The sequence below is a fragment of the Aotus nancymaae genome, unplaced genomic scaffold (genome assembly GCF_030222135.1).
Source record: "Aotus nancymaae isolate 86718 unplaced genomic scaffold, 86718_ANA_hifiasm-v0.15.2.pri h1tg000049l, whole genome shotgun sequence".
Classification (NCBI taxonomy): domain Eukaryota; kingdom Metazoa; phylum Chordata; class Mammalia; order Primates; family Aotidae; genus Aotus; species Aotus nancymaae.
Genome location: NW_026988463.1, coordinates 21,307,799 through 21,321,674, shown reverse-complemented (window position 1 = coordinate 21,321,674; position 13,876 = coordinate 21,307,799). Strand labels below are relative to the sequence as shown.

General features: G+C 45.3%; 1 protein-coding gene across 4 annotated transcripts in view; it reads right to left on the bottom strand.

Moving 5' to 3' along the window:
* The window catches only part of SCNN1G (sodium channel epithelial 1 subunit gamma), a 62,182-nt gene that overhangs the window by 32,888 nt on the left and 15,418 nt on the right, over positions 1-13,876 (bottom strand). Inside the window, exons 4-7 of one of the 4 annotated variants that reach the window (XM_064362570.1) lie at positions 8,776-8,976; positions 2,457-2,528; positions 2,170-2,269; positions 1,166-1,417 (exon numbers count right to left, since the gene is read on the bottom strand). In XM_064362570.1, the coding sequence (XP_064218640.1) occupies positions 1,166-1,212 (47 nt within the window). In that variant the 5' untranslated portion in view covers positions 1,213-1,417; positions 2,170-2,269; positions 2,457-2,528; positions 8,776-8,976. Of the gene's footprint in view, positions 1-642; positions 715-1,165; positions 1,418-2,169; positions 2,270-2,456; positions 2,529-8,775; positions 8,977-13,876 lie in introns of those variants that run through there. The other 3 variants (XM_012464722.3, XM_012464719.2, XM_012464721.2) reach the window with 3 other exon arrangements.

The following is a 13,876-nucleotide window of genomic DNA, read 5'->3' as shown; positions in this document are numbered from 1 at the left end:
CCATCAGTCCCCGACCAGTGCCTGTCCGGGAGGGAGACTCCTGTGCAGAAATCGCTTGAGCTCAGCCTCAAGGCCCGGACCGGAGCTCCTCTCGGGCGACCCCGCAGCCCCTGCCCTCCCGGCGCGGAGTGAGCCGGCGCTGTCTTGTGGTGGAGGCCACGTCTGCCCCGGGAGCCCGGGCTGAAGCCTCTGGAGCGAATCCAACCAGCCCGCTTCAAGTGTTTGCTTCTGTCTGCACCAAGTCACCCCAGAGAAAGCATTTCAGAGGGCAGAAGAAACAGTAGCGGACAGGTCCACGCGACTCACCCCGGCAAGGGAAGGGGGCCGGGGCTGAGCAGGTGCCGGGCGGAGAGAAGAGGCGAGGTGCGCCCCGGGACACCCAGGCCCCCGGACCCCGGACCCGGTTTCTGAGTGGCTCTCGCCCGGCTCCGTGCTCCAGACCACGGCGTGGGTAGACCCCGGAGAGGTGGACTGCGACCACCCGGGCAAGGTGTCCCAGCATCCCAGGTACCGAGAAGCCGCCACAGGCTGATGCTGGCTCCGCCACCTACCGCGCGGACGGCGTCAGAAGCCACGGCGCCCGGCGGCCGCTCCGGTGCCCAGGACCCCCAGGCTGGTCCAACCCGACCCCGCTGAACTCACCTCTGGGTTCCAAAGGGTCCGAGGCTCGTGAATGCTTGATCCGGGTGCGTCCTTCCTCTGCTCGCTCTCGGGCTAGCATCCCCGGGCAGCGCCGCCAAGGGCTCTTGTGGGACGGCCGGGCCCCGCCCCCTAGGGACCTGCCTTCCCAGGCCCCGCCCCCACCTGGCCAGGTGCTTTCCGCAGGTCGCCGAGCACCTACGGCCGCCCAGAGCGAGCCACGACTCCGCAGCGCCCCCTGCCGCCCCGAGGCCGCCCTGCGCCCCAGCGTGGCCTGCGCTGCGCCTTCCCGGGCCACTGCGCAGTGCCTGCTGCCTCCCCGAGGCCGCCCTGCACCCTGCATTCCCGCTGCGTCTGCGGCACTGACCCCAAGGCGCCTCGCAGCGCCTCCAGTCCCCTATCACTGCCCCGCGCCTTTTTTCCACTCAGACAGCAGGCACCCGCCCTAGCACCAGCAGGAATCCCACGCAGCTTTGCTCCTCCGACTCCCTCCAGACCTGCAGCGTAAGGCCGCTTCTGTGCTCACCTGCGTCCAGCTGTAGGCAGTAGGGGCTGTTCAGCCAGGCCACTCATCCTTCCACCTTTTCGGCTGCTTCTTTTTCTTTCTTTCGTTCTTTCCTCCTTCCTTCCTTTTTCTTCCTTTCTTTTTTTTTTTTTTTTTTTTTTTTTTTTTAAGATGGACTCTGGCTCTGTCGCCCAGGCTGGCGTGCAATGGCTCGATCTCGGCTCACTGCAGCCTCTGCCTCCCGGGTTCCAGCGATTCTCTTCCCTCAGCCTCCTAAGTAGTTAGGACCACAGGTGCATGTCACCACACCCAGATAATTTTTTTTTGGGGGGGGGCAGAGAAAGGGTTTCACCGTGTTTCCAAGGCTAGTCTAGAACTCCTGAGTTCAAGGGATCCACCCGCCTCAGTCTCCCGAAGTGCTGGAATTACAAGTGTGGAATTAAGCTAGATTGGCTTTTTATAAAATCAAGTTAAATTTTATATACAGTGAAATGCACTATATATATATATATATATATATATATATATATATATATATATGTTTGTTTGTTTTGTTTTGAGACAAGGTCTTGCTCTGTCACCCAGGCTGGAATGCAGTGGTGTGATCATAGCTCACTGCAGCCTCCAACTCCTGGACTCAAGCAGTCCTCCTGCCTCAGATTCCCAGGTAGTAGCTAGGACTAGTGGTTTGTGCCACCACGCCTGGCTAATTTCTTATTTTTGTGGAGACTGGGTTTTGCTAGGTTGCCCAGGCTGGTCTTGAACTCCTGGCCTCAAGCAATCCACCTGCCTCGGCCTCTCAAAGTGTTGGGATTGCAGGCATGAGCTACCGCGCCCAGCCCAAAATGTACAAGTCAAGGAGTTTTGGTAAATGTGTACACTCCTAGGACAATCACCATCTGATTCTTCAGTACAGAGTGGTATTGCCTCTAAACCACTCTGTCATCATAAGACCATAGGCAATGTCCTCTCCCTCTTAAAGCATCAGTGTTCTGATTTATAAAATATACCCAGAATCTACTCACCACCTCTGGGGCCACCACCATGCTCCAATCGATCATTGTCTCTCACCCGAATCATTGCCATCGGATCCTCACTAGTCTTGCTGATTCTGCCCTCCACAGCCTATGGTGAATAAGCCAGCCAAAGAGATTCTCACTGAATTAAGGTTAGATCATGTCATTTCTCTATTTAAACTCTTTCAGTGGCTTCTTGCTTCATTTAGAATGAAAGCCGAAGTCCTTATGATCATCTACAAGGCCCCCCGTCGTCTGACCCTCCTTTCCCTCTGCCCTCATCTCTTCCTACTCACACTCTGGATTACTCTGCTTCACCTTCACTGGCCTCTATGCCGTCCTTGGATATGACTGTGACCGGACTCAGCCTTGGCAAAGTCATTTGGTTTCAGACAACAGAAACAGATTCAAATTAGCTCAAGCAGAATCAAGAAATTATTAAATGAATTCAGGCAGGGATCTTTTTACAGAATCCAAAAAAACACAAAGAGGGCCTCAGGAGAATGGGAACCTGGAAAGGTCTAGGTCTCTCAGGAGGAGGATTTTGTGGTCTTTATTTTTATTTTTTACTTGAGACAGGGTATGGTTTTGTCACCCAGGCTGGAGTGCAGTGGTGTCATCTTGGCTCACTGCAACCTCCGCCTCCCTGGCACAATTGATCCTCCCACCCTTAGCCTCCGGAGTAGCTGGGAACACATGCATGCACCACCACACCCTGCTAAATTTTGTGGGTTTTGTAGAGATGGAGGTCTTTCTATGTTGCCCAGGCTGATCTTGAACTCCTGGGCTCAAGCAATCTGCCCATGGTGGCCTCCCAAAGCGCTGGGATTACGGGTATAAGTCACTGTGCTTGGTAGAGGATTTTGTGGGCTTTCTTGAGTTTTCAAAGCTGTCTTAGTCTTAGTGGGTCCCGAAGATTAATTTAATTGACCACTGGCCTCCCAATGAGCTAGCTTCTTTGGGGTGGGTATATTCATTTCTGGTCCAATCAGCTAACACCATGAGGGTAGGCACTGGTAAAACAAATATGACTGAAGAGGTTCATCACTACTGGTAAATGAGAAATTCTCAGATCATGTGGCTGTTAGTGAGGAAGAAACTTTAGAACAAGTGAACCAACACTTCCCTTTGTTTTCAATAAAAACACTTCTGGTCAACTTAAGAAAAAGCAATATTAGATGAGACTTACATTGTCCTCTAAATACTAAGATTTTAGACTTGCTTGTCAAGAGCAGTGATGTAGAAGCCATTTGCTTGTTTTTCTGCAAACATGATTTTCCTTTGAAGAACCATTCAATACTACCCACACCCCCCAACCCCATTCATGTGGTTCAACTTAGGTTGATTCCCATCACTGGCTCTAGCAAATCAGCTTATTTTATCACTCAGGTTACAGTCTTTTTTTTTTTTTTTTTTTTTTTTTGAGATGGAGTCTCACTCTCATCCAGGCTGGAATGCAGTGGTACGATCTTGGCTCACTGAAACCTCCGCCTCCCAGGTTCAAGTGATTCTTCTGCCTCAGCCTCCCAAGTAGCTGGAGTTACATGTGCATACCACCACACCTGGCTAATTTTTGTATTTTTTTTTTTTTTTTAAGTAGAAGCAAGATTTCACCATGTTGGCCAGGCTGGTCTTAAACTCCTGACTTCAGGTGATCCACCTACTTTGGCCTCCCAAAGTGCTGGAATTACAGGCATAAACAACCATGCCTGGCCTTCCAGTTACAGTCTTTTGCTCAGGAGTGGACACAGATCCCAATTCAATCCAGTGAGTGTCACACCCACCCAAGACTCTGTCTGGAAGATTGCAGGAAGGAGGATGTCTCTTTTTCTGGTACTTCTAGCAGAAAGGACTGTGTAATCCAAGGGCTGTGGAGGTATCACGTGGGGCATTAGAGTGAAACCAACACAAAGAAACACAAAGCCCAGAGATGGAGATGGCTCCAGCCCTGACGATAAATTGCAAGTCTCTGGACCCAATACTACCTAACGCAGGGTCTACCTCCTGGAATTCTTAGTCATATGAGCCAATAAACTTACTATTGTGTTTAGGACATTTTGAGTTCAGTTTATCTCACTCAAAACCAAAAATGTCCCAACTAATGTAAAGAATAAAAATCCTATCTTCCCACTTGGATATGGTGATGCCTTCTTCTGTTTCTTAAAGTGAGTGTATTTCATATCTAGTCCCAGATGATTCATATTTACAAATCAGGGGAACATTTTTCTATGCCAAATGACAACAGGGAGGGCCCTAGCTACTTCAAGGGATAACGGGGTAATTAGAACTCTGAGAGGGAAAATCTCCGCTCATTGCAACCTCTGCCTCCCAGGTTCAAGCAATTATCATGCCTCAGCCTCCCAAAGTGCTGGGATTACAGGTGTGAGTCACTGTGGCCCAGCCAGCTATCTCAATAAGACCCAAAGTTTACCAAACTATCTTCATATGACCTAAGGCTAATATGGTCAAGTGTGGGGTCAATGGGACTCACATTTCCAGGCTCACATTCATATTATGTAGTAGGGTTGCAGGATTCCAAGAAGCAATCAGCAAGGAAAGTGTTCCTTGCTGGACTGATGAAGGGTGGTGGCATTCTAGAAGACCATTCTTGTTTGTTAATTGAACCCTAATTCAATGACCTGGATACTATTTCTGTGTATAGTCTTAAATTAAGCCAATAACATCAATTGCTGAAATAGTAGAGAAATATAAACTTGGCTACATTAATTTTCTAGGACCTTTTTCCTCCAAAGGGTACACATATGTTTCTGGAAAAAGCACAAGAGATAGTGGGAGATCTTAAATATTCTATAGAGTCAGAGGAGATATAAAGACATATAAAGCGGCTTAGAAAATTTGGTTAAGCTGCTACTAAGGCTTAGGCATATGTGGCACAGGATTGGCTAAGTGTGGGAACCCAGAGGAGATGAGCAATCTTGCTCCCAAGTTTGACTCTTTCCAGGATTCCTACAAATCTAGAATGATGTCCCTCGGTTCTTGTGGATGTTATCTTGCCCCACCAAGATGGGATCAATGCTCTCTCTTCATGCATTCTTACTGACTTAGTTTTTCGGGGGCAACCTACTGTCTTTGATCTTTGGGGAGTAGGAATCAGAAGCCTCAGATTCATTCGTGTGGATTTCAGTGATTATTTTGATGCTGCTTCTCTTGAGAGAAGCTGGCTTTAGATATCAGCACTGCGGACAGCAGCCATGGTTTCTCCTTTTACGCAGGAGGTCTCTAAAGGAATGCTCATCTCCCAGGACATGCCATTCGCAATTTTGGAATGAATAGATGGAGGAGTGAAAGGGACATTCTCCAGCCCCCCTATTCGGTCTGTATGGATGAGAGATATCATGGTCAGATTACCTTTAGAACTGAACATGTACAATCAACTCTTGCTATTTGGGGTAGCTATGTTCTATAAAGCTGTCACAAGCACTGAATTAGTGAATACTGAACCACTGCTTCTAGATGAAATGTAGAGTTCGGTTCCCAAGAGCCGGTCACAACATTTTCATCAACTGATTGATACGTAACTTTTTTTATTTTATGTGTGTTCATGTTTAAAGTCACCTTTTTAAATATATAGTTGATTCAATAACACTGAAATAATGGCCAACAGCACTATAGAACTCATGCCTGAATAAAACTTATGTAACACATGTATTTTTTTCAGTAAGGCACATACAACCTTCCTGTGCTTAGGAATATTAGATAGTACTTCAGCACTACACTTGAGAGCAAACTCACCAACAAAACAAAAATGTGAAAATTGTGGCACTAAATAGACTGCAAAAAAGGACATGTGTTTACGGTATAAGAGCTGAAACAAGAGGGTAGAGTGTTGCCTTTTTTGACCTCAGCTGAGACAAGCACAGTGGGTGACTAAAATTTTCTGCTGCTTGGTACATGTCCCTAAAGGCACTGCAAGTATTGATTTTAGGGTTACAAATAAATTCTAGTGAGTAGGCAAATTTGCAAATATAAAATTCATGAATAATGAGAATTGACTCTTTTTTTTTTAGTTTTCTTTAAATCTATGGGTTGGTTCTTTGTAGCGGGGAGATCCCATAAGCACCGAGGCAGGAGCAAAAAGCCTCAGTCTATTTCCATATAAACAATGAAGAAGAAAGTAACTAGAAGTATAACCATAATAGTTATTAGTTGTTCATATGTGATCTTATTCATAGGTGATCTTAATTCTTTGACTAATGCCTTTCAGGTTGGAAATGTGAACCTGGGGTGACATTGTGAAATGAATGACACTAAGGCAAGATGCTATAAGCCCTCTGTCACACCCGCATAAGGGCTGCTGGAGGGTGCCTTGGTTGTGCACCAGTGCCAGCGCTGGGAAAGTGCCCACTGTTTAGCCAGCTAGGGAAGGAGACGTCCAAAATAGTTGGGATGTCTCCTTCCCTGGAGGAGTTAGGAGAAAACTCTGCTTCTCCAAGTTCTTGTGGTAAGGCCTGACGGCTGTCAGGTAAGCCCACAGACATCCAGGGGCTTAAATTGTCTCTATGTAATGCTGTGCTTCCGTGGTCAAGTTCCACGTCTACTCTTATGTTCTGCTTCTGCACCTGGTTCCTTCTGTCTTAGAAAAGATAATCAGGGGCCAGGCGCGGTGGCTCACGCTTGTAATCCCAGCACTTTGGGAGGCCGAGGCGGGTGGATCACGAGGTCAAAAGATCGAGACCATCCTGGTCAACATGGTGAAACCCCGTCTCTACTAAAAATACAAAAGAAAATTAGCTGGGTATGGTGGCGCATGCCTGTAGTCCCAGCTACTCAGAAGGCTGAGGCAGGAGAATTGCTAGAACCCGGGAGGCGGAGGTTGCGGTGAGCGGAGATCACGCCATTGCACTCCAGCCTGGGTAACAAAAGCGAAACTCCGTCTCAAAAAAAAAAAAAAAAAAAAAAATTAAAAAAAAAAAAAAAGAAAAGATAATCAGTAATAGTAATATAAATCTTAATGTTTTAGTTCTTTCTTGATAAGTATGGAAAAAGTGCTGATGCATTATGCTCCTTACCTCACTTCAGGTGCCAGAAATTCCTGAGCCCCTACCTGAATGACACGTCATGTACTTGACCCTATCACTGCCACGCCCCATCTACCCTACCCCCAGTCTCTGATGCCCAAGACCATGCCCTACGTACCCTGCTCCCAGATTTGCAACTCAATCAACATGAGAGGGTCCCGGCATTTGGGGCGACTGCTGGTCTCCACGATTTGGGTAGCAGTGGATCCCTGGGCCCAACCTCTCTTTTCTTGATCTCTGTCTTACACCTTTTATTTCTACAATTTCTCGTCTCCACACCAGCCAGGAGGGGCTCACAGAACCCTGTAGGACTGGACCCTACAGTTCTTCATCTTTGGGACGTTTCCAGAGATTATGGAAGCTGAGATCCTTACAATGGCCCATAAGGCCCCACATGATTTCACTCATTCTCCCTTTTCTTGTGTCTGAGAGTGTAGAGTTAGGCTATTGATTTGAAATCTTTTTTCTTTTTAATGTAGGTGTTCACAGCTGTAAATTTCCCCCTAATAACTGCTTAAGCTACATCCCATAATTTTTATATGTTGTGTCCTTTTTACTCATCTCAAAGTATTTTCTAATTTCCCTGGTGTTTTTTTTTTTGAGATGGAGTCTTGCACTGTCACCAGGGCTGAAGTGCAATGGTGTGATCTTGGCTCACTGCAACCTCCACCTCCTGATCTCAAACAATTTTCCTGCCTTGGTCTCCTGAGCAGCTGTGATTATGGTCTCTTGCCACCATGCCTGGCTAAGTTTTTGTATTTTTAGTAGAGACAGGGTTTCACAATGTTGGTCAGGCTGGTCTTGAACTCCTGACCTCATGATCCACCTGTCTCATCCTCCCAAGATGCTGGGATTACAGGCATGAGCCACCGCGCCCGGCCAGTGGTTTCTTTTTTGATCCAATATTTATTTGGGAGTGTCTTAATTGTCACATTTTTGTGAATTTCCCAATTTTTTTCTGTCACTGCTTTACAATTCCACTCAACTGTGCTAAGAGTACAATGGCCCCCAAGTGTACTGCGGAAGTGCTATCTAGTATTCCTAAGCACAGGAAGGCTATATGTGCCTTACTGAGAAAATACATGTGTTTGATAAGCTTTATTCAGGCATGAGTTATAGTGCTGTTGGCCATTTTTTCAACGTTATTGCATCAACTACATATTAAATAAGGTGACTTTAAACAGAAACACACATAAAACAAAGTTACGTTTCAATCAGTTGATGAAAATGTTGTGACCAGAGGCTTTCGGGAACCGAACTTTAATTCATCTGGAAGCAATAGTTCACCTTCTCCGCATTTTAACCTGAGGGGCCTAACGCACAGCGGGGCAGGGTCGGGGCTGGTGGGAGCAGGGCTGAATCATGGATCTGGGGGAAGTTACAGATGCAGAAATGATGTCAGCTCTCTGTAGTGCAGTTCCTTTCCTGGTCCTTGCCACACAGCACCTTCTACAGAGACTAGCTCTGTGGATGGCAGGGTCCCCCACAGACCCCGCTGCCCGCTCTCCCTCCCCGCCCATGCTGCTTCTTCTCTGTTCCTGCTTTTGGAGCCCTGACTGGGGAGGGGATGGCCGACCTGTGAGCTGGAGGAGGCTGGGGCGTCTGCCTGGGTCTTTGCAGAGAGCTGCTTATGGATGTGGTCTGTCCAGACTTGTCGTTTCAAAGGGGGTGGGCATAAGCTAGCAAGCAAAGCATCCTCACAGCTGATCAATAACTTTTCTTGTTTTCAAACCATCATGTCTTCATTTCACATTGGAATAAAGTGAGCTTTTGAAACCTGCAAAAAAAAAAAAAAGCAGCAGCAATGGCTCAGTATTTACTAATTCAGTGTTTGTGGCAACTTTGTAGAACACAGCTACTCATAACAGCAAGAATTGGCCAGGGGCAGTGGCTCACACTAGTAATCCCAGCACTTCGGGAGGCTGAGACAGACAGATCACCTGAGGTCAGGAGTTCGAGACCAGCCTGACCAACATGGTGAAACTCTGTCTCTACTAAAAACAAAAAAATTAACCGGCTTGGTGGTGGATGCCTGTAGTCCCGGCTACTTGGGAGGCTGAGGCAGGAGAATCACTTGAATCCGGGAGGTGGAGGTTGCTGTGAACTGAGATGGTGCCACTGCAATCCAGTCTGGGTGACAGAGCTAGACTCTATCTCAAAAAAAACAAAATGACTGTACACGTCCAGTTCTAAAGATAATCTGACCATGGTATCTCTCATCCATACAGATTGAATAGGCTGGCTGGAGAATGTCCCTTTCACTCCTTCATCCTTCTTACTGTATGCATTCCAAAATTGTGCATGGCATTTCATGGGAGCTGAGCAACACATTGGAGACCTCTGGCATTGCATGATTTCAATCATTTTTTTTTTTTTTTTTTTTTTTGAGACAGAGTTTCGCTCTTGTTGCCCAGGCTGGAGTGCAATGGGGCGATCTCGGCTCACCACAACCTCCGCCTCCTGGTTCAAGCCAGGTTCAAGCAACTCTCCTGCCTCAGTCTCCCGAGTAGCTGGGATTACAGGCATGCACCACTACACCTGGCTAATTTTGTATTTTTAGTAGAGACAGAGTTTCTCCATCTTGGTCAATGTGGTCTCGAACTCCCAACCTCAGGTGATCCTCCTGCCTCAGCCTCCCAAAGTGCTGGGATTACAGGCGTGAGCCACCACACCCAGCAGTTTCCATCTTTTAAATGTACTTGGTTGGGCTTGTTCTGTGGCCTGTCTTATGGTCTATCCTGGAGCCTTCCATGATTTAGTAATGTTGCCAGAGGACTCAGGAAGGTCTCCCTATGCCGGTGAGACCTCAGCCCCAGCCAGTGGTCAGATTCTTGGCACTGTCAGGAGAAAAAATTCAAGGATGAGTCAGAATGAAGCAAGAAGCTTTTATTACCAAGCAGGAACACACACTTAAGAGAGAAGGGCGGGCGTGCTTGGGAGAACGAGTCTCACACGAGAGTTTGGGTTTCTAATTCTATGGGTGTCTCTTTAACTAGGGGGTGGAATAATCAGTAGGTATTCTGCAAAAGGAGGGAATTTCAGGGACGCCAATGACTGCCTCCTTTCTCCCTTATGTGTTTGCCTGGAAGAGTCATGGACACATCATCCTGACCGGGGTTTTGGCTGTTTTCTCTCCCTTCTTTTGGGTTTTCGGTTTTCCTGTGGTTTTTTTCCTCTAGTTCTTGTTTGAGCTGTTGTTTGGGTTTTTTTCATCCTCCTGTGATCACCCAGTGCTGTTCCTGTCTTGGTATCACTAAATTCCTCACCGATCAAACCTCACATCCTACTATTCACCCCGTGTTTATTCCCCTCTAGCCACTCTGGCCTCCTTGCTGTTTCACAAACTCATTCAGCCTTGTTCCTTTCTCAAAGCCTTTGGAGTTGGCTCCACTCTGCCTGGAATGCTCTCCCTCCTGATTTTTGCCTGGCTCCCTATTTTAACTCCTTCAGATCTTTACTCAAGAGTAACCCTCCCAGCAAGCCTTTCATGACCACTTTATTTAAAATTTCAACCCCATATACATTTTTGTTCCCCTTTCCAGCTTTATTTTCTCCATAGCACTAAATTCCTTTCCTTTTCAAAAAAATTTTTGCTTTTAAATATATATATATATAATAATTTACATTTATAGTATAGGCTTCTTTATTTTCTAACATTTCTTTTTTATTTAATTTTTAATTTTTGCTGGCACATAGTAGGTTCATATATTTATGGCATACATGAGATGTTTTGATGCAGGCATGCAATGTGAAATAAGCACATCATGGAGAATGGAGTATCCATTCCTTCAAGCATTCATCCTTTGAGTTACAAACAATCCAATGACAATCTTTATTTTAAAATGCACAATTAAGTTATTATTGACTTTAGGCCAGGTGCAGTGGCTCATGCCTGTAATCCCAGAACTTTGGAAGGCTGAGGTGGGTGGATTGCTTGAGCTCAGGAGTACAAGACCAGCCTGGGCAAAATGGCAAAACCCCATCTCTACTAAAAATACAGTAATTAGCCAGGTGTGGTGGCACACACCTGTCATCCCAGTTACTTAGGAGGCTGAGGCAGGAGGATCACTTTAGCCTGGGAGGCAGAGGTTGCAATGAGCTGAGATTGTGCCACTGCACTCCTGCCTGGGCAAGAGTGAGACCCTGTCTAAAAAAAAAAAAAAAAAAAATAGTTATTCTTGACTTTAGCCACCCTGTTGTGCTATCAAACAATAGGTCTTATTCTAACTAATTGTTTGTACCCATTAACTGTCCCCTCCCCACCCGTAATCCCCTACTACTCTTCCCAGTCTCTGGCAACCATCCTTCTACTCTCTATGGCTATAGAGAGTAGAATTGTTCTAATTTTTAGATTCCACCAATAAGCCAGGACATGTGATGTTTGTCTTTCTGCATAGCATCAATTTCCATCTGACACACTGTATCTATTACTTGTTTGTTGTCTGTCTTCCTGCATTAGAATGCATGCTCCACCAGAGCAGGCATTTCTGTCTTTTGTTCACTGCTCCATCCTCAATGTGAAGAACAGTGCCTGGCACCCAATAGAGCTCAACATGTATCTTGTGAGTGAACAAGTGAGTGAAATAATAGAACTAGTTCTGATTTGGGTTACAGTTGTCTCCTCTGTCTCCAGAAGACTATGCTTGAGAAAGAGCTTGCTCAGAAAACGGAAATGTAGGCTGGAGGGTTGAATGGGCCAGTCAGAAACAGTTATATTACAATTTGTATATTCTATGTGGGCTAGAACTTGGTTATGAATGATAGACACAGGACCAGCTTCATGGGTACGTGACTTGTGCAGTTGCCCAAGGCCCCATGCTTAGAAGGACCTTGGGCTTGGTTTGATGCTTTACTGTCTTGACATTTTTAGAAATTTTTGAATGAGGGGCTCTGCTCCTTCGTTTTACTTCATTTTTATTGGGTCCTGGATATGCAGATTCCTTGCATTTAAGAACATTGATAGGCTGGGTGCTATTGTCCTAGCTCTTTGGGAGGCTGAGAGGTGGAGATTGCAATGAGCTGTGATTGCCCCACTGCACTCCAGGCTGGGCAACAGAGTGTGACCCTATCTCAAAATAAAACAAAATGAAAAAACATTGATAAAGGTGATAATTGCTAGAGAAAACCTTAACAGAATCCAACTGGACTTGGAGCTTTTCAAGGAGGAAGAGAGCTAGCACTCAGGTTGAAAACATGGGCTAGACAGTCTAGGTTCAGGAGGAAAAAAAATGTAAGCTGTAAGCTAACATTCATTAAATTTAAGTTCTATGAGAGCAGAGATTTTGTCTGTACTGGGTAAAAAAAGAAGAAAGATATGATTCTCAGCTTTTTTTATTCTTTTTTTGGAGACAGGGTCATGCTCTGTTGCCCAGTCTGGAGTGCAGTGGCGTGATCACAGCTCACTGCAACCTCTGCCTCTCAGGGTCAAATGATCCTCCTGCCTCAGCCTCCTGAGTTGCTGGGACTACAGGCATATACCACCACGCTCAGCTAATTTTTGTATATTTTGTAGAGGCAAGTTTTCGCCATGTTGCCCAGGCTGGTCTGGAACGCCTGGTCTCAAGCAGTCACCTGCCTCGGCCTCCCAAAGTGCTGGGATTACAGGCATGAGATAGCATACCCAACCAACTTTTTCATATGTTAAAAAAAGTCATAATAAAAAGTTTAGAAAGTAAGAAGTAGAATAACATATATAGTAATATGTGTAATATAAATATGTATAACATATAAAATATGCTATGCAGTAGTATCAATGACATAATATGTATATTTCTAGGTTTTTTATTCATTTACTGATGAAGATAATCTGTTGCTCCATGATTTGATCAGTAGCTTACCCAACGATTGATTGATCTTTTTACAGTGTTTTTAAGCATCTTTTGGTAAACAATTAATTTAAATTAGCAGGAGGGAGTTTTGCTATTTGAACAGATATTAATGGTTTAATGACACACTCTGTCTCTCTCTCTTTTTTTTTTGAAATGGAGTTTCCTTCTTGTGGCCCAGGCTGGAGTGCAGTGGCGTGATCTTGGCTCACCACAACCTCCGCCTCCCGGGTTCAAGCAATTCTCCTGCCTCAGCCTCCCGAGTAGCTGGGATTACAGGAATGCACCACCAGGCTCAGCTAATTTTTGTATTTTTTTATTTGTATTTTAGAGACGGGGTTTCTCCATGTTGGTCAGGCTGGTCTTGAACTCCCGACCTCAGGTGATCCACTAGCCTCAGCCTCCCAAAGGGCTGGGATTACAGGCATGAGCCACTGCGCCCGGCAACTCTCTCTTTTTTAAAACTTTGAAATGTACTTAAATTTTGTTTAATAATATAGTAAGCAATGTTTAAATATTAAAATTTTGCTGAATAATCACTCACCCCAGACACAAAAATCTCACCTCATTGTTAATAATTGTGTGTATTATTTTAGACTTAAAAATTGCTATATAAATATAGAAAACTACACATATGACCTAAGTAGGCTTATATTTTTCTGTAATTTTTTTTTTCACTTAACTATAAATTATGGTAATATTTTCCTGTAAATCCATAGAGGTGTCTTGTTCTTTTTAACGGCCTCACAGTATTTCCAATACCTCTTGGTCTATAAATATTTTTCCTTATCCCATTTAGACAGGAAATTTTCATGAAAATATGATATAATTATGCAAAAAATTGTTTAAAGT